This window comes from Phalacrocorax carbo, chromosome Z (assembly GCF_963921805.1).
Source record: "Phalacrocorax carbo chromosome Z, bPhaCar2.1, whole genome shotgun sequence".
NCBI classification, from domain to species: Eukaryota; Metazoa; Chordata; class Aves; order Suliformes; family Phalacrocoracidae; genus Phalacrocorax; species Phalacrocorax carbo.
This window is the reverse complement of record NC_087548.1, coordinates 37,858,266-37,885,896: the sequence shown is the minus strand read 5'-3', so window position 1 is coordinate 37,885,896 and position 27,631 is coordinate 37,858,266. Positions and strand designations below refer to the sequence as shown.

The 27,631-nt window shown below is 43.7% G+C and overlaps 1 protein-coding gene across 6 annotated transcripts; it reads left to right on the top strand.

Annotated features, from left to right (window-relative positions):
- Positions 1-265: 265 nt before the first annotated feature.
- HACD4 (3-hydroxyacyl-CoA dehydratase 4) lies at positions 266-27,548 on the top strand. Of its 6 annotated transcripts, XR_010370551.1 has the most exons (9): positions 266-366; positions 2,827-2,938; positions 4,240-4,343; positions 5,250-5,377; positions 11,586-11,698; positions 14,254-14,360; positions 15,066-15,197; positions 20,583-20,780; positions 27,180-27,548. XR_010370551.1 is itself a non-coding variant. In XM_064438174.1 (8 exons), the coding sequence occupies exons 2-8, from the start codon at positions 2,901-2,903 to the stop codon at positions 20,645-20,647; spliced, it is 687 nt and encodes a 228-aa protein (XP_064294244.1). In that variant the 5' UTR covers positions 266-366; positions 2,827-2,900; the 3' UTR covers positions 20,648-21,569. The 6 variants fall into 6 exon arrangements, 5 of the variants coding, with proteins under 5 accessions (XP_064294244.1, XP_009510299.2, XP_064294241.1 ...); XM_064438174.1 differs by lacking the exon at positions 27,180-27,548 and having other exon boundaries at positions 20,583-21,569; XM_009512004.2 differs by lacking the exons at positions 20,583-20,780; positions 27,180-27,548 and adding an exon at positions 15,908-18,574.
- Positions 27,549-27,631: the final 83 nt, after the last annotated feature.

Here is a 27,631-nt window from a genome sequence, read left to right as displayed (position 1 = left end):
TTGCATTTCTTCTCTCCAGTAATCTATCAAAATATTGCTCAGTATTAAGACACAAAGTTAGTGGAATTTACAGACTAGATTACTAGTACAACAACAAGAAACAAATTTAGGTTAGGTTAGGTTAGGCTAAGCTAAGCTAGGCCAGGCTGGGTGAGGAGCCCAGCAAATGGAGCAGAGATATTTGGGGTCAGAAACTCCTTTCTCGGGAAGTGCAGTGCTGTTCCTGCTTGGTGCTACATACAGTGACGTCGTGGGGTGGGGAAGAGGAAAGAGGAGGGCTGATCTCCTAACAAACAGCTGTTGCAGCTGTAGAGAACAAAAAGGAGGAAAATCAGGAGCAGCAGCAGCAATCTGACCCCTGCAAAGGTAATATCTCTGGAATGCAGGTGACATGGACTGCTCAAATGCAAAAAGGAAGGGGAAAAAACGTGGGTGGGATGTGCCTGTGAGAGAAAAACTGCGTCTTTCATTGTTCTCAGCAGCTTTCTTCTTCCTGAGATATAGTGCTTGCAGCTTGTCACGGGGGTAGGAGGGGGAAGGGGTGTAAGTTGAGACCAATATGACTTAAAAGGAAATCATGTCAGCAGCGGGGCTTTTCTAGCAGTCCTTTCCTGCAGAAAAAAAAAAAAAGGAACAGCACTCTCTCGTTTCAGTGCACGCGTTGCTTCCTCTTGTGTGGCCAGCCAGAACTGGCACATGGGAAGGCAGCAAAGCGCAATAGCTCTGAAGGCAAGAGATTGCTTAGTTCATGCAGGCCTGGGTGGGACCCCCTGAGAGGGACCAAGTATGGCCTTCATCCTGGCTCCTTTCAAGGGACACCCAGCCAGGCCAAGGGCTGCCCCAAGGTGGGTGCCACTGCTCTGCTACCTGCCAACCTTAGCTCAAACTGTCCTGACCAGCCTTCAGACACTGAGGGCACCATACCTTAGATGACAGCCTCCATAAAGACACACTGAAGACCTTCATGCTAAAAATAATAAAATTCAACAATTATACTTACGTGATCTTTTCTGCCTGTGGGAATATATCAGGCTTTGCAAGCTAAAACTCTATCAGGTAAAATCTCCACTGGTAAATAAAAGGGAAAAGAAGATGTTTGGGACCATGCTGCTGTTTGCACTAGTTCTGAGTGGTCTTATGTTTCTTCTAGTTTCCTAGGCTTTGAGCCCAGAGAGCCAAAATTTTCCACTAAACAAGGTTGATCCTAAATGTAATGATAAATGTATCCCTAGCATTTCTACGTATTTGGTTTAAAATCAGCCACAGTAAGTAACATGGAACTGACAACTGAAACAACAGACAGCAAGTCCAGCCTTCTGGGTGTCTCTGCTGCATGACCCATTTTTGTTTCTTTCTCCTGTCATCAATGCAGCTGAGTCCTGAAATGCCCAGTGCTCCCCCAATGCCTTCAGATGAAAGCAACTTGAAAGCAATAAAGCACATCACGCTACAAGGAATAAATGCAGCAACAAGTCCATTTTACAAATGGGGAGGCTAAGTGAAGTTTATAAGGTCAGCCTGCAAGTCTGGGTCTGTGGCAGGGTCAGGAACTGAACAGCTAGCTGGTGGATTGCTAGTCAGTGTTCTGTGTGCAAAGGTGCTGCAGAAGCAGGTTCTGTTGCATAAAGGTGAAATGATGCCTGCTGTGAACAGAGGGGAGCAGGAAATCTAATTAAAGCCCATATCTTCTGCCAGTGACCTTTCATATAGAAGAAGATGGCTGAATTTTGTGTTGTGACACAGAACTGTTAGGACAGTAAAATAGGTTATTCTCAGTCTGCTTCTGGTTCTCTAGGTAAAGAGATCAGCCTTTGAATGAGAAAGAACTTAAGAGAACAGTTACATTTCAGTTTCCTTTGATTACACTAAAATCACCTTTTATTCTCTGCAGATTTCTTCATGTCTGTCAAAAGCTTCTGTTTGGTCTTAGGTACTTATTGTGCAGGGTTTAATATAGTAGTATGAAGCTGCATTTTGAGATCAGGGCTGTTCCTTCACACGATGGAGAGCATCACAAGTGAGGGAGCTGCGCTGCTTGTAGCTCTGGGGCTGGGATCGGCCCTCCAGGTAACACCGGTATGCTGCCCGCCAGCAGATCTCTACACTTCACCAGGAATATGGGGCCCTCCATAAATGTCAACAGCATACATACATTTCAGTAGCTGCCAGTACATTTTAAAGATGAGGAGTTCTAACATGCAATGGCTGCCATATTGCCAAAGCCCTAGTGTGAAGCTGTGTTTGCAAATGTCCTCTTGGTTATACCCTGTTCAGCCAAGATTAAGCAGCTTAAGATTGTAATGACAACAATTTTCTAGCCAGCCAATGGAGGAAGAGTTTGGAAAATGAGCCCAAATCACTGAAATACAAGTTCCAAGGATAAGAGACAGATGTAGCAAACTAAATGCCAGAAGAAGAGAGAAACCATATACTCAGCTTGCATCTCATGCAAAGTCCATGTGGCAATATCAGACCAAAGAACCTGGTGGGGGTCCTGACTGGAAAGCCTCAGGACTTTTGTAACTGTTTCCATAACTTTCATACCCATTACAGTAATTCCTATCCATCCAATAGTAAGGCTGTTTCTTAAATCAGAACAATGTTCTTAATTTTTTTGCCTTTTTGTAATGTACAGTGTTGCATCTTTTTTTCTTACCACAAAAGAGAATAAAGTGTCATTCAGTAATAAAGCAGATGGGATTTTTGGTCAATATTTATAGAGCTTACTGGACTTCAGTCCAATTCAGTTGTACCATACTTTTCCCAAACAGAGTGTTTATGGTCTACATTCCTTTGTCTGGGTCCTCATATGTCTTATTTTCATAGTATGAAAGGGCAGTGATGTCTCCTGGGAGGTAAATTATGCCAACAAATCTTTCTGTGCTTATAGAAGTGATGATATGAATATCAGCCACCCTGCACAACAGAAAGAGAGGAAGTAAGTAATTTTCTATGACCTCCCTAGGATATACTTAGATTAAAAATTTAGAAGATGAGTTTATCTAGATCAATTTGCAGAAGTGTGTATTGTTATTTAAGGTCTTGGTCCAATGCTGGGAATGAAGTATATGCATTTATCATGTTTAGATATTTCTAAACAAAAAAATTCAGCATGTTTGTTATGTACAGATACAAATGAAATAAAGTTTGATGGCAGAGACATACCACATGAACACACTGGGTTAAGGGGCAACTTAAAGAGACCTTACTGCTTATTGGGGCAGGAAATTAATTGAGCAAAAACAGGAGAGAAATTCTAGTACAAAATCAACAAATTCATTTCCCCCAAAATGTGGCCAGTCCTTTTCATAACTGGAGTACAGGCAAGCCTTTCCCTCTGGAATAAGTCAGAAGAAAAGAAATTTATGGGAAAAGGAAATAAAGTACCTCCAGGTTCTATGAAGTTTTGCAAAAAGTCATATTAGCTATGAAAATTAGGTTAGAATAGCTACAAAAGTTAGTCTGCTCCAACAGAAGATTCACTATATTAAATGCAACTTGGAACACATGCAGAAAGACGAAGACCTAATTTAATGTTTACCCAGAAAAACTGTAGAGCAAGCTGGTTAAAAAAGGGAAAGACAGATATCTTTCAGACTGCATAAACAAAAGTAGATTGAAATATGGCTTTCTTTTCCATTTCTTCACCCACATTTTTATAAATACTTGACAACTATGCTGTCTGCTGGAGACTGCGAATTATTTGCATTGTACTTTAAGCTATCCTGAGGCATGTCTTCTGGGAGGAATGGGATAAACATCACCCAGATGCAAGAAATCTGAGGCTGGTGTCTGTAGGAGTCCAAGACCCTCAGCAGGGCTGCAGTGGGTGCGATGCCAGTAGGCTCTCGAGTCTGGTCACACTGTCAAGGCAGAGCCAAGCCAAGGGGCTCAGGCTTGAACCCAGCACTCAATGGAGCATCTTTGTTTAGTTGCTTTTTCCTCTGGAGGCACAAATTTTGCTGTATGGCCACAGATCACCCTAATCACTGGCAGCAACTCAGAAATTTTTTCTGGGCATATCCTACGTATACCAACAAAGGGAGCCTTTGATCCATCAGGAAGAATACTGTTCTATGACCTCTGACAGACACAAACAGTTTTCACTGATCTGTTTCCATTTCAGCTGTTTTTGTTTGTTTTCCTAACATATCCAAAGAGAGTGCAATTTCTACAGGTCAAAAAGCGTGAATGTTGTAGTAAGTCATACAGTTTGGTTTATCATTTTCACCTCCACAGCTTTACCATGAACACCTACCTCTTTGTGTATGACTTAATGCAATTCTGTGGACATTCCTGGATATTTACAAATATGATCATCAGGTTCATGTCATTTGGAAAAGGTAGGATTCCTTCTCTGTTTTCCTTAAATATTTTAAGAGACAGTGACACACAGAAACATAAAATTAGAGATAAAGCTAGGGTTCTGAATAGATGTACGTCCAATACCAGGGGCTGTAATTTCAATTAGAAGACCATTGTTTCTTCCATTAAAAAGGATGAACAAATGACTGGTACTTATGTTCTGCCTGTATCACATCAGGAATGAAGCTCTTGTTTTGGTAATGGACTTTGATATTCAGCAGCATGCTAGTAATGTTTGACTTAGACATAGACCTAAATGTGAATATTAATCTTATGTGAATAAGATAATATGATGTGAATGTGAATATTAATCTTATTGAAGCCACTAGGAGGGAATGTCTCTGTGGTTATTGCACATGACTCTCTATCTCCAAAAACATTCTAACATATTTCCCTTTCTGTTGCCTGGCATTAAGGGTCAAAAATAAAAAACTAGTGGCTGGAGAGTGAAAATTATTTATAACAGTGGACAGCTGTAGGCACATAAAATACCTACTTTGTGGTCTACTTGTTTTAGGAACTGCCATGGGTACAGGCAGGAACTCAACGTCTCCTCACGTTTAGACATTCCTCAACATTTCCTCATAGTTAGACATATCCTAAAGCGGTATCTCCAAACCAACACACCCTGCACAGTGTTTGCCAGTGCATCAAGTACAGGGGATCCCATTCTTTCCTCAGTGTCCTGCCTCCGTGTCAGAGCCACACACACAGGGTGGACTGCCTCCTCCCCTCCTCAAAGCTTTGCTTCTGCTACCCAAAAGTTGGGTGACGTGTGAACTTTATTTCTTGTCATCTCCAGTTGTGATAGGGCAAGAGCAATCCCAGTAGTTGGTCCGCACTTTAACTATAACCACTCTCTAATTTTCCTCTTCACTTTGTAGATTCATTGGCTGACACCTTTTACTCCATAGGGCTTGTAATGCGCCTTTGCCAGTTATTATCTATACTGGAGATCCTACATATCCTTATTGGCATTGAAAAAGGCTGTCTCTTCCCCAGGTGTCTGCAGGTAAGTCTACTTCTCAAGACCCTTCCTCCACAACCTACACACTTTAGCTGTGGCTGCCCCTGGGGACAAGCCTAGGCTGAACTACCCTGAGTGGTCCACCTGCACCCTTCCTCAGGGAGCTTGGTCTGCTCATGGTTTGCTAACTGCAGGAATTGAGCCCTCAGAGCTGGGCTGGGAAAGAGCTGCTTGCTCAACTGTTTTCTTTCTGAGTGAAACTGAATAGTGAGTGCCCCACGCCCAGGCCACAGCAGCAAGGACCTGGAAGATGACCAGTGGAGCAGCCATCTGCAAAAAAGGGGCAGCCTCCATTGCTAGGGTGCCATAGGTGGCTGAGGATACTACCTTCCCAGCCAACTTGTTTACAGCCAGAAGACAACATTTCAGAGCCTAGGTTTTAGTAGCTAATATTTTTCCATGTCATTTCCTCACTGACAAGTGCATATTTATCTTTTAGACAAGCACAAGACGAGATTTTGAGGGGTAGCAAAGGAATGGCAGTGAGAAAACCACTGGCACATCAAACCTCCTGAAACAGTTTGCTGATGCCCATACAGTGTGGAAGGAAAAGATTAAGAAAGATAAATTAAGAGACTGAAGAATTGAGGGAGGGGAAAGAGAGGGGAACTGTCATATTCTTGCTGTAACGGTCTCTGCCCTCTCAAACCCAGACATGGGCAAAATGTGGCAACATCCAGAGCTTCTCATGCTGTTAAGGGGTTTACAGGGCCTATGTTCAGCTGTAGGCAGAAAACCAGAAAAAAGATCACATGCTATAGCAGAAAACAAGATGATACTCTGACTTTTTCCTTACCACGCTCTTGTTTTCTGTTGGGAGTTACTCTCAGGTTTTGGTAGTTTTCTTAATGCATTAAAAAAGTAAAAATGTTGACTTGAGTTTACCTTCAAATCTTTCCAATTCTTAGTATTTGAATAATGGTGAAACTGGTATTGCTCTCTGAAGTCAGAAGGTAGAAGACCAAGAGTAGTTAGTTATGTTTTTAGTTTTCTGGATAGCCCATTCTTGTCAAATGACATATTGCATGGGTGAAGATTGTTCCTCTTTTTAAATCTCCATTAGAAATTGATTAAAACAAATCTCTGTTCTTTATGCTGCTCACTAAGTATGGTAGCAAATTTGTCAAAATGCTATTAACTGTTTTCCCCACCTAAATCTACATGGTTTTACAATAACCTAGGGGGGAAAAAGTATCCTGTCTAATGTGTCCTGTAAAAAAAATCTCACATAATCTCTTGGAGAGAAGAGCAGCATGCTAATGCTAATAGTTGGTAAAGCAATGCTTGTCCTGGCAAAATTTACACATTTCCCAGCCCTGACATAGTCCCTTCCTTTCCTACCCAGCCATACAGAAGCAGAGATCAGGAAGCATGCACAAACACTGCTCTGTGTTGCCACAAAAGACACTAGATATGAAATGGATATTCTAAGCAAGAAAACCTGCATGCAGTGCAATCACTGCAGTGCTCTCCAGGGCAGCATGGTGGGTCAGAGAATGATATGGCACTGTGACTCTAAACATTTGCCTCACAACAAAAATAGTTTTGGATCCTTACTGGGTCTTTCCCCAGGTATTCTCTCACTGCAAACACAACTCTCTTGCCCCTATGTTAGCAGTAGTTTCATGCTGTCTGAGCAAGGTATACAAGCTCTTTGACATAGACTCAGCTTTTGTTTGGGTTGACCTGCTTTTGCTGTAAGAGTGCAAGGTTAAGAAGTTCTGTGCCAACAGTACTCCCATGTGCCTTGCCACAATTTCCTCCCTGCCTCTTATGAAGAAAAAAAAGATGTTATTTTCATATAACTATGAATGGGGGAAGGACAGTTAGAGATGCTTACCTATTGTTCTACTGTACGTAGTCAGGGCACTGGTAAAGCTGCAAGAATTTGACAGTGGCTGCCCTGCTCCTTGTTTCCACCACCTGTTCTGACTCTAAGCTTAAAACATATCCCTAGATGCATCCCTCAGGCCATGCACAATGCATATCCACAGTGAAGCTCATCTCAGGTGATATCTAGGATGAGAGAACTGGTGGCTAAGGCAATGTCAGGGAAGCACATGGGTGGAGGTAATGCCACCTTGAATAAAACAAGCTGTGAAAGCACCCCTGTGGTGGTTGGTTGTTTTGCAGGCATTATAGCAGAGACAAGATTTAAGCAGAGTTTTAACAAAGGATTTCCGCCTAATATCCCCGATTTTCACGGTTGAGTAGCATTTGCAAGGAACACTTTGAGGTACACATTACAGAGAGTGGAAATGCAAACTCAGATGTTTTTCTGGAAAAAAAAAACATTCAGGATGGCCTCATTGAGGGACAAAATCTCAGGCCACCAGGCACCTGAGAAGGGTTAGGTAGGCCAAGGCCAAGTCACACCATGAAAGACAGACATGTGATGGATGCTTTGGAAGAAGGGAAGACAAAGGAGGGTCACAAAGCTGGTGCAAAGGAATGTCTCTCAGGGCATTTGCGGCTTGAATGATTGAGAGGAGAACAGGGGAAGTGTCACATGTCATTGCAGTTGCCTAAACAGAGGATAATGAAATTTAGTAGTCTGGCCAGGGAGTAAAGGCTGATGGGACTGGTACTTCAGCAAGGGAGACAGTAGGAAAGATTTAAGAAAAGACTGGTATTTCTATGAACAAAACACTAATTCTTCATCCTGTGCAAACATGACTGCATTTACCAGACCAAAATCCAGGTAATAGAGCTTTGTGATAAAACCATTGACTTTTAACTTAATCTAAATATTTAGTAGCACTTTTCATCTCTTTTTTTTAAACGTTAATTAAGTTGAAGTGTTTCAGGTACAATACTGCACAGTCAGTTATTAAAAAATGGAAGTGAATAGGTTGCTTGTTCCTGCCCTAATCTCAGCTAGTCTAATTTGCTATGTTTCACTTACTTCCTTCAGATGCTTAGGCTGCCCTTCAGAAATTTATGCAATTCTATAGAACTTGCTGTAGTCTGTGAGAGACCATTGCTGGGAGAGGAAGAGGAAGGAAATTCCAGTTTGATTTTAACACAAAGAACAAGAAGGAATGAAAAATGAAACCATTGTATTTATGCTTTGTGAGGTGTAAGCACATACTTCCTTCTTACAAATGAGAAAACACAAAGCTTCTAGTTTTGCTTTTTTTTTTTTAAGCAAAAGAGTAGCAACAGACAGTACAATATCTTCATTCATGCAATGACAGATGATCCTTAGAAGAAATGGGCCATGGCTGAGCAGCCATATACATATGTATACACGTATGTGCATATATTTATATATGTAAATGAGTCCATGTATATATGTACACAAATGTGTGTATAGGGACACAATATCAACAGACATTTACTGGAATATCTTCTTCTTCAAGTACCACCCTGCCTTGTCACTTGCAGAAAGGTCCCCAGCCTCTGACTAACCACTGCACCTACCTTTGATTTATGTGGGTTACCTAAAGGTATTAGTGCTATGATCTTTCATAGCACTGTCTTGAAGGGCACAATGTCTTGAAGGGGAATAAAGGCAAGCAGGCAGGAGACCTCCTGATTTATACAGAAAAGAGGTAGGATGCATCTGTCTATCCTCGTGAGGGCATCGCAATTGACCTGAGCAGCCAGACCTGTGTCCTGCCCTGCAGATGTGCTCTGAAGCAAGGCCACAGGCGGTTCTCAGTTTTGACCTCTCATGGCTGCTTTGTGCATCCCAGTGTTTGCTGGCTGAGACTGCAGTCTAACAGGAACAGAAGACCTACAGGGGACCTGCTTTGTGTCAGGTCCAGTTCCCTGCTCTTGCAGGTGCTTAACCTACTTTACACAGCCTGATTACTGACTTCCATCATCTGCAACTATGGAGGCTGAGTGCCTCCACTGCCCCAAACACAAATCCTCTAAGGGAAGAAATGTGCTGCGCCCCAGCTACGTAATATGCGCTGCCTCTTGTGCATCTGCTTGTGCCATGGGAGGTAGAAGGAAATCCACAGCCTCTTCTGCTCCCAGACCATGAGGCTGAACTGTGCATCTCCACAGCCACTTGGCCGCACTGGCCAGTGCTCATCCTTTTGAAACAGGGGATGGTAGCTACCTGCCTCCTGCTTATACTTTTCTCTCATTGAATAGGGATCAGTTCCTCATCGCTTGATCCATGCTGTTTTCTAGCACTTTTCCACCCAGCCACCTTATGAAGAGCAAGTGACTGGAAAATCTGCCAGCTCTCACATCTAAAAACATGCCCACCATTGCATTACCACCATAAAACTTTGATCTCTAGGTGAGACAATTCCCTGAAATCTCTTTCATATTAGCAACATTACAGTATTCTCTCTATATATCCCAGTCTGATTTTAGAGTTGGTAACAAAATGCCCACACCCCCAGTGCTGGACTCGTTTATCACCCTTCACCAAAATGATTTTAACTCAGGTTCTATTATTCTCTCCAGCACCCAATCCTGCTCAGTGCTCACATTGCTTTTATCTTTGTTTTGATTTCCCTCCTGTGATGGTTGTCCTACCATGCTTCTCCTATCTCTGTTGTATCTGGTTTCAGATCCTGCATCAGTATTTCCACTTCCCTCATTTTCTTGCCAGGATCCTCAGCATCAGTGTACAAACACAGGACTTAACCTCCCGCTTTCTATTTCCTGGCCTATCTATACAGAAGTCTGGAATATTTGACATCCTTAGAAATCAGTTCCTCAGTTAGGGACCAATGGGATCAGCAGCACATGATGACAGTCAGGGCAGGGTGAGAGGCAGCAAAACTATTTTTATCTGTTGTGGCCCCTTAGTGCTTTTCAAGATCAGGAACCAGATACCTAGGGGGTGGACGTGCTCTTTCTGTATAAAAAATTGTTCCCACGTAATTTTGCTGAATAGTGAAGTGATGATGGCTGCTTTATCTGAGACGTCGTTTGTAAAAAAAGCCTGTAGCTGAAATCTTCCACACAGGACTGGTAAACATTACATAGCAAAAGTACTGCACAAATTTGTGAGAGGCCAATTTCTTACTTCATTTAAGGTAGGAGTAAGGGGAAGGGGGAAACCAGTGAAAAAAAATTACTGTGCTTATAAAACTACCTTGTTAATCTGTTTTCATTTCATGACTTGAAATTATTGACTATTGTAATGATTTCTTGACATCCTAACCCATAAAATCATCAAACCTACGGTATCTTATGGAGCAGATGGCAGATGGTATAAAAAACCCCATGAAGCCATCCCAATTCATACCAGCTGAACCAGCTGGTATGAAACCATACCAGCATGTTTTCTCCTGCAACACTTTCAAACAGAATGCAAATCAGAGTGAACTGGTACCATCCTGGGACAGTTTCACAAGCAACTGTTGTCAGTACTGAATACTGCAGATACACTTATTTTACAGGGTGGGGCATGGATATTGATAGGAAACTTGTCTGTGAAAGCTGCAAAAAGGCACACTTTGTTTTTAGTTTCTTGATATTTCACATTGCCAAAGTATTTTTTTAAGCTGGAGACAGTGCCTGCTTAATCCACATTTATGTCTTTTCATTTGTAAAACCCTACCTTGTGGGTCAGAGAAGGTTCAACCACTAGAAAAATGTAATGATGTAAATATTATCACAATAATTCACATAAATGACAAGCTTAAACCCAATTCTCCTAGCCAGGAATGACAAGGAAAGAAAAAGAAAGAATTCTACCTTTCCTGCTCCTCTCTGCAAATCTTACATGAGAGAGATCCCTCAGGATGCAGATCTCCAAGCCACAGAAAGCAGAGCTGGGACTGAGATGACCACTGTTTGGCATACTACACCCACAAGACCCCTGCCGTATCCCATGGCCTCCCATACAGCCTACGAACAAGCAGGCTTAACCCCACTGGCCCTCTGGACACAGCAGGCAGTGGGAGAAGCCCTTGCTCCCCTGATCTCAGTCTGCCCATCCACAGGTTTCCTGGGCAACAAACCCAAGTCATCCCCATGGCAAGCAAACCTCCACCCTTACCAGAGCACATATATGATGCTGCAGCCAACAGTTTCTAGTTCCCTGAGATGGAGGCCAGTTGGGCCTTGAACAAAAGCAGGCCAAGAATCAAAACTGTCACTGAGGCATTTCTGTAAAGCAAACTGGGTTGACCTGTGGCCTCCGATTTTGTGAAAATGGCACAGAAATGAGAGCTATAGAAGGTTCTACCTGAATTCACAATTCTTTTTTTCTTTTCAGATCACTGAGAGAATAATTGTTTTGTTTGTTGTGATCAACAGCCAGGAAGAAGTTCAAGGGAGATATGTCGTCTGTGTTCTGTTTTTCCTTTGGAATTTATTAGATGTGGTCAGGTAAGGAATCAATGGCTAAACCATGAGGGGAAAATGGGTCATTCTTGTGAGCAGAAATGCACCCCTACAGTGCTGTAGGCTCATTTCATTATTTTGAAACTGGTAGAAAAGCATATTCCCCATTTTAAATAAAAGCTTGGACCTTATAAACTACTTACTGATTTTTACAAAAGTCCGGATAGTTGAGAGGCAGGGTGACTTACAGCAGTAAATTGTTGCATTAACATTTGTAGTTGAAAGGATTTGACCTTTTAAACAAAAAATTTAGAAGAAAATCACAACTGCCTCCCAGGGAACAGCGATTTCAGAAACTGATTTACAATCCTATTGCTTTAATTTTATTTATTTTTTAATATATCATGCCAATTCAAGATTGACAGCACAGTAAGGCAGCACCAGCAGAAGTTCTTTCTAAGAGGGGAAGACTATTCTGCATTAATTGCACTGTGCTTTCCAAAAAACCAAGAGCTCCTGCTGCAGAGGCTGAAAGTTTTGCCATAGTAGGGCATATATCACACTGTAAGGACAAAGAGCATGAGGGAAAATGGACAGGAATATAATTCAGGATTTTTATTTCAAATTTTGTATGGTGGAAGGTTACCAGTACTTCTCTGTGGTAAAACTGTAATGGTGAAAATTCCGCATTACTTACTTTTGCATCGATATCCGACGTCAGTAACATTTCTCAAATGTAACATAAGCCTCTATGGACCTCAGTTTGCAGACTTACAGCAGGGAAGGCATATGGAATTAAGAAGCATATTAAGAAGACATAGGCCTCATGCCAACCTCTATATAGGAGCAAAATTCTTTTATCTTTTTTTCGTTCTGCTAAAATAGCTTTCTGCTATTTTAAATACATTGCTTTGGGGACTGACTGGGGAATATGGATTTAGGCAGCAAAGGATATGTATATTACAAGAGAGATCTGAAAAAGGAAACCATCAGATAGGATTGACAAAGATTTTAAGTCAGCTTCAGAGTATTTGTACTATGTGTGTTAATAAATGACTACTTGCATTAATTATTTGGATTACTGCTCTGTCCCATTTCTTTTTGAAGTTCATAAAGCTAAAATAGTAGAACCCAGTCACAAATGAAAGGAATATGTACAGCAGGAGAGAGGCCAGAAGTGTAAACAATATTGGCTGTAAAGTCCTGACAGCGCATAATAGTCCATCAATACATTATTATTTTCTATCATTGCTAAAAAACACAGTCGAGCATCATACCAATAACAGTAGCCATTTAACAGGCAAAATACTGTGGTGTATAGCAGCAGATGACCAATTCAAATAATAATATATAGTACAACTCATACAGATTAGAATTCTTACCTGATTTATTTTACAGTATCTCTGCCATGTCCTAGCTTCTCAAAGAAGTGGTCATGTCTAAAAGTGTACAGGAATTTATCCCATCCCTTAGCCAGCTAGTCTTGAAGTATTAGAAGTTCTTCCACATAGTTCTTCAGGGACATAAATACCCTGTACATTATGGCTTATGATATATTAAGAGCAAATTCTGCAAGGTTTTCTGTGTCTGGTCTTTCCTGCTTATACCATAAACAGCTCAAGAAGGTGTAAAAAGAAGTAGCTGTTTAATTTTTGTATTGGGTTGAGATTATGCCTTAAAAGCAATAATAATAAAAACATGGAGATAATCCTGAGGTTGCAGAAGGCATCAAACTCTTCTACAGTCCAGGAATGATGCAAAGTTAGTCAAATCAATTAATAAGGGAATACAGAAAGTTTGTTTAATGCTGGTTCCATCTGTCAGCAACACTCCTGGGTAACAGTGCCTTAAAAATCCTTATTTTCATATGTCCAGCAATACCACAGGGCAAAAAGCCTTTCAGCTGACAAGAACATGATCAGAGCTGTTTCTCTGGTGTTTGGAAAGCTGCTGTACCACTTTTAGACCAAACTAGCTAGGACTAGCTTACCTTTGGAGACTGAAGTCCTAGATATGCTGGTCTCCCAGTGAGCAACAGTAACAGCTGCAGTGAGAATAAAGCTGCTGCAATATATTGAAGCAGAACTGATTTTTTTTTTGCACCTACTACCCATTCTGTGGTCCAGGGGAGGGCCAGCCATACCAGAGAGGATTAAGAACCTGTCATTACCTTGCTGTTTAGCCTCCTCCAGCAGTGGTTTAGCTAGTTCAGCAGATATATATCAGCATTTTCTCAGTCCCAAGTGACAGTCATATTCTGCCTGCCCCTCTCAGTTGTAACATCCCTGTCCGAAATCTGTTTTCACATGGACCAATATGAAATCATATTTGTTTCTGATAGAGCCTTCGGGCTGGAGGGCTGTTATCACTGTCTGCCTTCTCTAGGGTAGCACCACAGATAATCCTTCAGATACAATGAACCATCTTCTACTTTCAGACATTAATTAGAGCCTGAACAAAAACTGTTGCAGTATTGCTCTGAAATTTTCTCAGACAGCTCCAAGCTTTTCTGCAATGCCCTTGGATTTTTCAATAATATATCTTTATTTTAAAAACATGACCGTTCCCTCTGATCTCATCTGCTGTTCCTCTTGCTGTAGGTACACTTACAGCATGTTAGCAAGGATGGGAATATACTACCAACCACTGACATGGCTCAACTTCTCACTGTGCATCCCACTTTATCTGCTTTCAGTTCTGGCTAAAGGTAAGGAGATGGGAAAGGTACCAACAACTTGCTTCCTTAATCTTCTTCAATAAAATTTCATTAGTTCAATTGTAATTTGTGTTTGAGATATTTCTTTTTGTGTTCCCGAAGTAGTCATAAATGTTTATGTACTCTCATATTAGCCTGTATGTCACCTATCTCTCTCTTTTCTGTACTTTTTTCCATAACAGGGGTTCTCTGGGGTTTGTGTCTGGGTTTTTCTGGCTTTGTTTTTTAACAGCATGGAAAAATGTTCATTTTTCTGGGTAAAGCAGGAAAATGCCCTCACAAAAGACACACAGATTCCCCCATTCCAGACTGACCACATTAGACAGCAAGTCCCAAAGCTGCCTTCTTCCCCACTGAGGCTGACCTTACTGGCTTGCCTGAGGCCATACTTAGCAGCCTACCATACTTTGATGAGGAAATGTGCCTAGTGAGATCATACTGAAAGCAGTACAACTACAGGAGTGAAGGAACTTGTTATTGAAGAGGAATTACTTGCTAATTCTAGTATTAAGAGCAATTAGTACCTCAGACGTATAGAACTGAACTTGAGAAAAAAATGTGCATATGCATACGAATGATACGGTAAATTCAGCATATATTACAGATATCTGTGCCCTAGAAGTAACACTTTTACATAAAGCTTTCTGACAATCTTCCACTTCCTCTTGACTAAAGATTTACCATGTTGTTTTACAGCATTTGCAATTTGTGTATCACTGCCTTATTTTGAATCCTTTGGCACATACTCCATCAAGCTACCATTTCCATTCGCCTTCTCAATCTACTTCCCCTATGTTCTGAAAATGTACCTGCTAGTGCTGTTTACAGGTAAGTATGTCATCTTCCAGAAAGCTGGGTTTCAACACAACTGGGATGCCTATGGCAACAAAAAATCAAACCAGTATAGCTCCTTTTGCAAACTCAAACTCCCTCTGCCACATGTCCTGCAGACCACTAGAGGGAAGTTCATCACCAGCTGTTTTGATTTCTGATGTCTTTCAATACAAATAACTGGATTTAGAAGAGACACTGTGTATGAGGCATAAAAATACAAAACAAAAATATAAAACTCGCTCAATGATCCTGGCCTTACAGCTACTTACCAAAGTTTGGTTTTTGTTCTTTTTTTTTTTTTTAAATCAATTCCCATTTGATCATACTCTGATTCTGTTCAACCCCTCCTCACTCATTTCTCCTAGCTGGTATGAGAGGTTATATCTAAATGAAGACTTTTACGGATTGATTATCCAAAGTGGTGAAAAAAGAACCCACTCCAAAACCTGCATGTAAATAGATCCCTTCTCCTTTTCAGCAAAATACTTTTGAAAAATTTGAACTGCCTTTAGCTGCATGACAGCCAAGTCTTCATTCTGTCACTGGCTTTAACACTAATTTGAAGGATCTCATCTTTGTGATGCACTGTTGTGTTCCTAAGTTCATGGAAGCAAGAAGGCAGCTCATACTGTTCCTTCTACATGAACTGAGGACACTTTGGACTCCACTCCCTTTTTTTTACACCATTTTGTGTTTTGATTCAGGTATGTGCTTTATCATCCAGAGCCTCTTCTCCGAAAGGAAGGCACACCTAGGGACAGGCAACATCAAAAAGAAAAGAAGCTAAGTTGATATTTTGTTTGGAAATAGGATATATATTCCCAGTGGGCTGCTGCATATCATAGTTTAAAAAGAAATTAGACAACGATTTTCAGTGCAAAACTCCTGTCTGCATATATATTATTTGGCTGCACAGAATCTTCAGAAGAGGCAGGTCTCTCTAATGCACTTCAAAAATGGAGCAGCTCAAAATAACTACCTACTTTTGAAAGTTTTGACTTCAAATGGCAGGAGTTTTTAAAATTAGTATATCTCTATTAACATAATTAGAGAACTCTGAAAAAAATTGAAGAGTGCCTCCACTCACCATCATACTAACAACCCTTATTTTGGCGTTAATTCTTGCCTTATTAGCAACAGATATTCTGTAATGACAATACCATTTAATAAGATTATTTTATATTAGGCCAACATGTATGTGCCTCATATACATGTAAATATTAAATTGGCTACAACAGGAATCTTTCAAGGAGCAGAAGCTGGAAAGTTTGTGACCTGTGACATTCACACGCTAATTAGACTCAGGTATTCACAAAAGATGCCGCACATTCTGGCCCAAACTTCACTTCTTCAAACAAGGTTCCAGAAAATTCAGCTAAATCACAAAGGCAAAGTGATCAGGTACTCATCTACTACATATTCATGGGGTCAGAAGTAAAAACTTAGAATCATGTGTCTGGCACACATTAAGAACCACTTCCTCCACAATGATTTTCTTTCATGCTGAACAGCAGACAGATGTGCAAAAGAAGTGTGATGTAGTCAGGCCAAATACATATTGTTCTTTAAAGGGAAGTGAATGACTATCAAAAGGCATGTACAAAATTCTAGCCATTTTATTCAAGTGTGTTGCTCCCCATACTTCTGTAGGACTACCTGTGGGAATGCAACTAGAGAACAGTCTCTTCAAAGGTTGGGAATGAAGAATGTGGACAGCAACCCAGCAGACTGTACAGGCAAAATGGAAAAGTAACTGCTTAGAGGCTGGCAGGGGATTTTCTGATGTTTCATTTATATTGATTATTGCCTACAATAAGCAGGTGTGGGGAAAAAAGTGAGGCTATTTTCTTGACCTTGACTGAAAACTAGGGGGAGGGATGAAAGATAAGAGCTGGAGGAAAGAAAGATACTGTTTAAGGAGAAAATGGACACTATCACATTATGAGGAGGATTTTGCCTGTATGACTTTCTAAACCATGCAGCCTAAGAGGGTATGTAAGAGCAAAGCTGGCCTCAATGAACACAGCTGTTATGAAAGGTCACCTACTAACATTTTTATTTATTTAATATATGTGGCAGATAATTGACTACTGGAGCATTTGCACATCATAAGCAACAAGGTCATGCACGCAATAGTATAGGGTCAACCCTGGATTTTTTTTTTTTGAAAGCACTGCAAACAGGTAGGAATTTGGAACATATCAGAGAAACAGAAGTACTCCCACTTTGGACTTCTGTCTGACCAAAACTGATTCAAATGTGGACAATGTGAAGAAATTTATAGAGCAGCTGAATAGGATCACAGCTTTGAAGAAGAGCCAGAATAAGAACACTTCACATCAAACCACAATATAACATGCTGGAGGTGAAACATGGACATTTTTCCCCTTGGAAGTTCAACCTAATGTGTTTGTCATCAAACTGCCTGGAGTTCACACACCCTGTAGGAGGAAACATGACATATGATATCGGAGCCTACATGGCAAGGCTTCGGCAGTGGGGAAGCTGCAGGGATGGCTTCTGTGAGAAGAAGCCATGGGCTTCCCCTGTGACAGACACAGCTGGTTCCAGCCAGCTCTGAAACAGAGCCATCACAGGACACTGCTGAGCCGAAGAGCAAAGCTGATGGTGCCTCTGTGCAAACATTTAAGAAAATGTAAAAAATGCTACGCAGCAGCTGTGAGAGAGAATAATAAGAAAAATGTGAGAGAAACAGCTCTGCAGACACAACACTCAGTAGGGAAGGAGGAGACGAGGTGCTCCAGCCATTGCAGCAGTTTTCCCTGTGGCCCATGGAGAAGACAGTGGTGGAGCAGGTTGTCCCTCTGCAGCACACAGAGGACCATGCCAGACAAGATAGCCACACTGCAGCCTGTGGAGGACCCCACGCTGCAGCAGGTGGATGTGCCCTGAAAGAAGCTGCAGCCCACAGAGAGCCCACACAGGAGCAAGTTCTTGGTAGGAACTGTGGCCCATGAGGGACCCACACTGGAGCAGCATTTTCCAATGGACTGTACCCCATGTGAAGAACCCATGCTAGAGCAGTTCTTGAAGAGCTGCAGCCTGTGAGAAGGAACCATGTTGGAACAGTTCATGAAGGACTGTATCTCATGAGAGGGACACCATGCTGGAGTAGGGGAACAGCATGAAGAGGAACAAGCAGAGAGATTAAGGTTTATGAACTAACTGCAACCCCCATTCTCTACCCACCTTGCACTGCTTGGGGTGGGAGGAGGCAGAAAAGTCAGGAATGAAGCAGTGAAGCTGAGACTAGAAAGAAGAAAGGGGTGGGAGGAAGGTGTTTTTAGTTTTGTCTTTGTTTCCTACCATCCTACTCTATTTTTAATTGGCAATAAATTACTCGTCTCTAAGTTGAGTCTGTTTTTCTGACAGAAAATGGTAAATAATCTCCCTGTCTTTATCTTGACCCACAAGCTTTCTCTCTTATCCTATTTTCTCCCTGCCTTGTTGATGAGGTGGAGTGAGAAGAGTGGCTGAATGGGCATCTGCAGCCAGCCAAGGTCAAACCTATCAAATATACCCATATTAAGCCATGTTTATTCTTTTATCTTAAAAGAAAATATCAGTATGCGATGCTCTCACTTTGCTTTGGTTCTTATAGCTAGCTAAAAGGCTGGAATAAGAAAATGATTCTTTAAAATTCGCTATGGGGAAGACCCCCAAACCTAAACTGCAGGAAGAAGGCATGAAGTTAATTACAGAAGACTTTCACACCTCTTTCTGGTGCAGAGGTAACACAGGGAAAGATACTGGAAGATCCAGGGAAGGAGCCTTCTATGTGTGACCATAGCAGGACACTGAATTAAGCTCCAATACCTTACCTTAGTTTCTGGAAAAGCTCAGGAATGGGCAGGCAAAAAGGTGCTTAAAAAGTAGCCCAAGACTTTCCACCTCTGGGAACTTAAATCTTTGTTCAAAACTTTTATCAGTCTTGAGATCCCAGCTCATCTATTTCTCTATTTAGATAATCTGATATTAGAATCAAAATAAGCATTCTTACGTATCTACATGAACACAGGCAAAATAATGTAATGTATAGAGAAGGGTGAAGAAATATCTTTACAGAAGTGATATATATTTATAAGTGGTTAAAAAATCTCTTTAGGAACAGAAGGGTATCTGACTACTACATTTGTCTGACATTTAAAAAACACTAGTTTTAGTACAGCTTATGTACCGTGAGATTTAATTCATAAATATGCATACAGAACACATACAGTGAGGAAAAAGAAACTATACCTAAAGTGCTAAAGGTAGAAAAAGAAATTATCCCTTCTATTTGCCCACAGAATAGCTATGCTGGAGTCATAAGAACTTGTCCTACCAATATCTTCAACACCAGCTTCCTCTACTGCCTTCCCACACATCTAAAATGCAGTAGGAACTAACTTGCCTACCCTCAGTCCTTGAAAGTCACTGTCTTCAGAGCAACATACTATTTTGAAAGAGATCACCTAGAAATAAAAATATATTTATTTTTCCCAGCACTAGCACTTAACAGGAGGAATAGTGTCACCATCATAGGCTGCATGTACACTTGCAGGTACAGCAGCCCAATAGGAATGGAACCACAGAGTGGAAGGATTCACAGTGAGGACCCAAATTACCTGCCTTTCAAAGAGTTTTACTTCAAACCTGCCTGGCCATTGCAGGGCTGACCAAAAGTTAAAGCATATTATAAAGGGTAAGGACACTGTCCAAATGCCCCTTAAACACTGACAGCTAGGAAGGCTGTTCCAGGGTTTGACCACCCTCTTGCTAAAGAAATGGTTCCTCATGTCTAGCCCAAACCTCCCCAGTACAATTTTAAGCCGTTCCTGTAAGGGCTGTGGCAACATAACTGGGAGAAGAGACCAGCACCTCCCTCTCCCCTTCCCCTCCTTAGGAAGCTGTAGAGAGCAATGAGGTTGCCCCTCAGCCTCCTTTTCTCCAAACCAGACTGGCCCAGACTCTTAATGCTCCTCACAGGACATGCCTTCCAGCCCTGTCACCAGCTTTGTTGCGCTCCTCTGGACACATTCAAGCACCTTCACATCCTTCTTAAATTGTGGGGCCCAGAACAGTACACAGCCCTCAAGGTGAGGCCACACCAATGCTGAATACAGCGGGATAGCCACCTCTTTTGAGCGACTGGTTATACTGTGTTTGATGCACCCCTGGATGCGGGTTGCCCTCTTGGCTGCCAGGGCTCACTGCTCACCCTTACTGAGCTTAATGTCAACCAGCACCCTCAGATCCCTTTCTGCACAACTGCTCTCCCAGTTTAGACTTGTGTCTGGCGTTACTCCATCCCAGGGGCAGAGTAGGGCGTTTTGACTTGTTAAATTTCATGCCATTAATGATTGCCCAATGCCCCAGTCTTTCCAGATCCCTCTGCAAGACCTCTTGTCCTTCAAGAGAGTCAACAGCACCTCCCAGTTTAATATCATCAGCCTTACTAATGCATCCAACTCTGCCTGAGTTCCAAGAGGAGTTCCCTGTTCAGCCAACCTGGTCTCTGCCCTGCTTGCTTGACTTTCAGCACAATGGTATTGCCTGTTCCTGTGCTTCTAAAAGGTGAGTCTTAAAAATCGACCAGCTTTTATGGATCCCTAAGCCCTCAAAAGCTCCCCGAGTAGCTTAAAGTTTGCTGTCTTGAAATCCAGTGTAGCAATTCTGCTGATCTTTTTTCTCATTACACCAAAAATTTTAAACTCAACCATTTCGTGATCACTGTGGCCCAGCCAGCCACCTACCATCAAATCTCCCGTGAGTCCTTCTCTATTCACAATCAACAAGTCTAGGAGGCATCTTTCCTAGTTTGCTCTCCGAGTACTTGTGACAACAAATTTTCTTCAACACAGTTCTGGAATTTCCCAGACTTGCTTGTCACAGCAGTCAGGTATTCCCAGTTATGTCTGGGAAGTTGAAATCTCCCATAAGGACAAGGGCTATCAATCAAGAGATTTCTCATAATTGCATACAGAATAAATCATCAGTGCTATCATCCTGGCTGAGTGAACAATTGTAGACACCCACGACATTGGCTTTGTTGTCTATCCCCCTAATCCTCACCCAGAGGCTCCCTAACTGTAAGGGCTGTACAGTCAAACCTCTCCCTTACATACAGTGTAGGTCCTCCACCTTGCCTGCTCTGCTTATTCCTTCTGAGTAGCCTGGAGCACTCCTTCCCAGCACTCCAGCTGTGGGACCCATTCCAACAAGTCTCACTAATACCAAAGACATCAAAGCTCTGGGAACTGACCAACACTTCCAGTTCATACTCTGTGTCTCTGTGCTGGTTTTGGCTGAGAATGGGTTAATTCTCCTCACTGTGGGGGTCGGCTACCTTTCCAGCTTCCCGCGCTCTGCCGCGTGGCGGGGGGGGGGGGGGGCTGGGAGGGGCAGGGCCGTGGTGGGGACGGCTGACCGCGACTGGCCAATGACAGGTTCATTCCATACCATGTGACACCATGACCAGTATATGGAGGGGGGCAGGTTGCAGTGCGGGGGCTGCACGGCGTCGGGTCGGTGGGCGGTGAGCGGCTGCGGCGCGTACGGTTTGTTTCGGCGGTTCGTTCTCCCTCTCCCCTCCCTTCCCCCTCCACCGGGGCTTTGCGCCTCTCGTTGTTCTCCTTTCCATTGCATTTCTACTGTTGTTTCTTTTAATTTTAATTATTAAACTGTTCTTATCCCAACCCACGAGCGTTACCCTTCTGATTCTCTCCCCCATCTACCGGTGGGGGAGTGAGCGAGCGACTGTGTGGGGCTGAGCTGCCGCTAAACCACGACAGTCTTTTTGGCACCCAACGTGGGGCTCGAGGGTTGGGAGATAACAACAGCTGCTGGTCCCAGCACCATGTTGTCCTTTTTGCAGTTGGTGTTAAAGATCGGTGTTGGTTTGTTGAGTCTGCTGTGTTCTGCTGTGATTAGTAGTGTTTTGCCTACAAGATTTGTTATACAAACACTCGTTTTCAGCTTTATCTGGTATTTGGGGTTTTTGCTGAAACCGTTACTGTACTTTGGATACCACCTTGTTGAGGCAATTAGCAATTATACCTCCTCCTCTGAGAGATTTTATATGGAGGAAATACAGAATGGTATCTTTGCAACTTTGATCTATGATGTCTGTGCCTTTGTTACAACAACCTTTTTGTGTCTTGAACATCCTTGGGTGGTTAAGGTGCACTTAGTTTTTGGGCATGTTGTTTTGGTTTTGACTAAGCAACTTAAGAATATCACCCAGAAATCTGCCCCGAGGCTTGATAGTTACGAGTGGCAGGGCATTTGGGATAGCATGGGCAAGTACCTAGGGCAGTGGGCACCCCCAGAGTTTTGGAGTTTCACCCCCGAACAAGTGCAGAATCCTAAAAAACTAGTAGAATATTTGGAGAAAGTATGTTGTTACTCTGGGAACTCCAGAGAGACACAGATAACTGCAACATGCTGGGGCCTGGCCCATGCATACCGAGCCCTGCTCAACAGTATTCAGTGCCCCCAGGGGGAAGAGAATGTCTCTGGATTGAAATGCAAAGTGACTGGCACTGTAGACAATCCAGCCCTGACGACAGGCACTGCAGCCACTCAATCCCCCACAACAAGTACCGGAGCTAGCTCAGAAAATAAACCCGTACCAGTATCAGTTGCCCCCATACACGAGATGAAATATTGGAAGCGGACATCAACTCGTTTAGAACGGGATGATGAAGAACCAGGGCCATCACGGGGAGAGGAGGGAGAAGTAATAAATGAAATAGAGACCACCCAATCCCTGTCCTTAAGCGAGTTGCGAGATATGCGAAAAGATTATAGCCCTCGTTCAGGTGACCACGTTGCCACCTGGCTGCTCCGATGCTGGGATAATGGGGCCAGTAGCCTGGAACTAGAGGGAAAAGAAGCCAAACAATTGGGATCCCTTTCTAGGGAAGGGGGCGTTGACAAAGCAATTGGAAAAAAACACAAGGCCTCAGCCTCTGGAGGCAACTCCTGTCTGGAGTGAAGGAAAGGTATCCCTTTAAAGAAGATGTTACATATTGCCCAGGAAAATGGACAACTATGGAGAAAGGCATCCAGTATCTAAGGGAATTAGCTGTGTTTGAGGTGATTTATGGTGACCTGGACGATCAACGGTCATCCAAAGATCCAGATGAAGCCGAGTGCACACGACCCATGTGGCGGAAGTTTGTACGGAGTGCACCATCCTCGTATGCAAACTCATTGGCAGTAATGTCCTGGAAAGATGACAAGACACCAACGGTGGCGGAGGTGATTGATGAACTCCGGGATTATGAAACAAATATCTCTTCCTCGCTCGTCTCTGCTGTGGAGAAACTATCCCAAGAGGTCCAGCAACTCAAAGAAGATCTGTCCTACTCCCCACCTCAACAGAGTAGTGTCTCAGCTGTTAGGAATAAGCGTCCTTTGGCTCAAAGAAGGGGATACACACCATGGGCCACCCTATGGTTCTACCTGCGTGACCACGGAGAGGACATGATGAGGTGGGATGGCAAGCCTACTTTGACCCTACAGGCACGAGTACATGAACTGCAAGGAAGAACAGTCACTCAGGGAGGCTCTTCCAGGAAAGCTGCTGCTCCAGTTTCCAGCGAGCAAGTCCCCAGACAGACGAGTAGAAGCGCAGATTTTATTTCTAAGTGTAATAGAGGGACTTGTGATTCACATTTACAGGAAGTGAGTTGTGACTGCCATGATCAGGACTAGAGGGGCCCTGCCTCCAGCCGGGTGGAGGAAAGGGATAACCGGGCTTACTGGACTGTGTGGATCCAATGGCCTGGCACGTCCGACCCACAGGAGTATAAAGCTTTAGTGGACACCGGCGCACAGTGCACCTTAATGCCATCAAACTATATAGGGCCAGAACCCATTAGCATTGCTGGAGTGACAGGGGGATCCCAAGAGCTAACTGTATTGGAGGCTGAAGTGAGCCTAACTGGCAATGAGTGGCAAAAGCACCCCACTGTGACCGGCCCAGAGGCTCCGTGCATCCTTGGCATAGACTACCTCAGGAGAGGGTATTTCAAGGACCCAAACAGGTACAAGTGGGCTTTTGGTGTAGCTGCCTTGGAGACGGAGGAAACTGAACAGCTGTCTACCTTGCCCACTCTCTCGAAGGACCCTTCTGTTGTGGGGTTGCTGAAGGTCGAGGAACAACAGGTGCCAATCGCCACCACAACAGTGCACCAGTGGCAATATTGCACCAACAGAGACTCTCTGATCCCCATCCATAAACTCATTCACCAACTGAGGAGCCAAGGAGTCATCAGTAAGACCCACTCACCCTTTAACAGTCCCATATGGCCAGTGCAGAAGTCTAATGGAGGGTGGAGACTAACAGTAGACTATTGTGGCCTGAATGAAGTCACTCCACCGTTGAGTGCTGCTGTGTCAGACTTGCTAGAACTTCAATACGAACTGGAGTCCAAGGCAGCCAAGTGGTATGCCACAACTGATATTGCTAATGCATTCTTCTCAATCCCTCTGGCAGCAGAGTGCAGGCCACAGTTTGCTTTCACATGGAGGGGCGTCCTGTACACCTGGAATCGACTGCCCCAGGGGTGGAAACACAGTCCTACCATTTGCCATGGACTGATGCAGACTGTACTGGAACAGGGAGAAGCTCCAGAACACCTTCAGTACATTGATGACATCATTGTGTGGGGCAACACAGCAGAAGAAGTTTTTGAGAAAGGAGAGAAAATAGTCCAAATCCTTCTGAAAGCTGGTTTTGCCATAAAACAAAGTAAGGTGAAGGGACCCGCACGAGAAATACAGTTCTTAGGAATCAAATGGCAAGATGGTCATCGTCAGATTCCAATGGATGTGATCAACAAAATAGCAGCCATGTCTCCACCAACTAGCAAAAAGGAAACACAAGCTTTCTTGGGCGTTGTGGGTTTTTGGAGAATGCATATTCCAAATTACAGTCTGATCGTAAGCCCTCTCTATCAAGTCACCCGGAAAAAGAATGATTTCAAATGGGGCCCTGAGCAACGACAAGCCTTTGAACAGATTAAACGAGAAATAGTTCATGCAGTAGCTCTTGGGCCAGTCCAGGCAGGACAAGATGTAAAAAATGTGCTCTACACTGCAGCCGGGGAGAATGGCCCTACCTGGAGCCTCTGGCAGAAAGCACATGGGGAGACCCGAGGCCGACCCCTAGGGTTTTGGAGTCGGGGATACAGAGGGTCCGAAGCCTGCTATACTCCAGCTGAAAAAGAGACATTGGCAGCATATGAAGGGGTTCGAGCTGCTTCAGAAGTGGTTGGTACTGAGGCACAGCTCCCCCTGGCACCCCGACTGCCAGTGCTGGCCTGGATGTTCAAAGGAAAGGTCCCCTCTACACACCATGCAACTGATGCTACGTGGAGTAAATGGGTTGCACTGATCACCCAGCGGGCTCGAGTAGGAAACCCCAGTCGCCCAGGAACCTTGGAAGTGATTATGGACTGGCCAGAAGGCAAAGATTTTGGATTATCACCAGAGGAGGAGGTGACATGTGCTGAAGAAGCCCCACGGTATAACAAACTGCCAGAAAATGAGAAGCAATATGCCCTGTTCACTGATGGGTCCTGTCGCCTTGTGGGAAAGCATCGGACATGGAAGGCTGCTGTATGGAGTCCTACACCACAAGTAGCAGAAACTGCTGAAGGAGAAGGTGAATCGAGCCAGTTTGCAGAGGTAAAGGCCATCCAGCTGGCCTTAGACATTGCTGAACAGGAAAAGTGGCCAGTGCTCTGTCTCTATACTGACTCCTGGATGGTGGCAAATGCCCTGTGGGGCTGGCTGCAGCAATGGAAGCAAAGCAACTGGCAGCGCAGAGGCAAACCCATCTGGGCTGCCACATTGTGGCAAGATATTGCTGCCTGGGTAGAGAAACTGGTTGTAAAGGTATGGCATGTGGATGCTCACGTCCCCAAGAGTTGGGCCACTGAAGAACATTGGAACAACCAGCAGATAGATCAGGCTGCCACGATTGAAGTGGCTGAGTTGGATCTGGACTGGCAGCATAAGGGTGAACTATTTCTAGCTCGGTGGACCCATGACACCTCAGGCCATCAAGGGAGAGATGCAACACACAGGTTGGCTTGTGATCGAGGGGTGGACTTGACTATGGATATTATTGCACAGGTTGTCCACGAATGTGACACATGCGCTGCAATCAAGCAAGCGAAGCGGGTAAAGCCTCTGTGGTATGGGGGACGATGGCTGAAATATAAATATGGGGAGGCCTGGCAAATTGACTATATCACACTCCCACAGACCCACCAAGGCAAGCGCCATGTGCTTACAATGGTAGAAATAACGACTGACTGGCTGGAAACATATTCTGTCCCCCACGCCACTGCCCGGAACACTATCCTGGGTCTTGAGAAACAAGTCCTGTGGCGACATGGCACCCCAGAGAGAACTGAGTCAGACAATGGGACTCGTTTCCAAGATAGCCTCATAGACATCTCGGCCAAGGAGCACGGCATTGAGTGGGTGTATCACATTCCCTCTCATCCACCAGCCTCTGGAAAAATTGAACGGTACAATGGACTGTTAAAAACTACACTGAGAGCAATGGGGGGTGGGACATTCAAGCACTGGGATACACATTTAGCAAAAGCCACGTGGTTAGTCAACACGAGGGGATCTGCCAACTGAGCTGTCCCTGCCCAGTCAGAAATCCTACATACTGTGGAAGGGGATAGAGTCCCTGCAGCGCACGCAAAAAGTATGCTGGGCAAAACAGTCTGGGTTCTTCCTGCCTCCGGCAAAGGCAAACCCATTCGTGGGATTGCTTTTGCTCGAGGACCTGGGTGCACTTGGTGGGTGATGCGGGAGGATGGAGAAATCCAATGTGTGCCTCAAGGGGATTTGATTTTGGGCGAAAACAGTCAATGAACTGAATGGCACAATGTGAACTGCTATATAATATTGTATGTCACCTCTGTGTTGTATCAATGATATCAGAGTACGAGCCTCCCAACCCATGGAAGATAAACTATGAAGCAAGCCGTGCAGCAGTGATGGAACGATGACTGACTCGGTATGCAGCAACCCAACGCCACACACCATCTCTCCCACCCTGAAAGACTGATATGACAGATGGAGCCCAGAGTCATGGACTGGGTGAACTCAATGGACATTTTAATGGACATTTTACAGGGAAGGTCCATGAACTAAGGGAATGATGTCTGTGTGTTATGTTAAAGGATGGGAAGGGGAGGGGTGGTGGGTGGTAGGGTTGCATTGCTGCATCGTATGGGACCTGGGCATAGTGTAAATGGTATGGAATAAGGGGTGGAGAATGTGCTGGTTTTGGCTGAGAAGGGGTTAATTCTCCTCACTGTAGGGGTCGGCTACCTTTCCAGCTTCCCGCGCTCTGCCGCGTGGTGGTGGGGTGGGTGGGAGGGGCAGGGCCG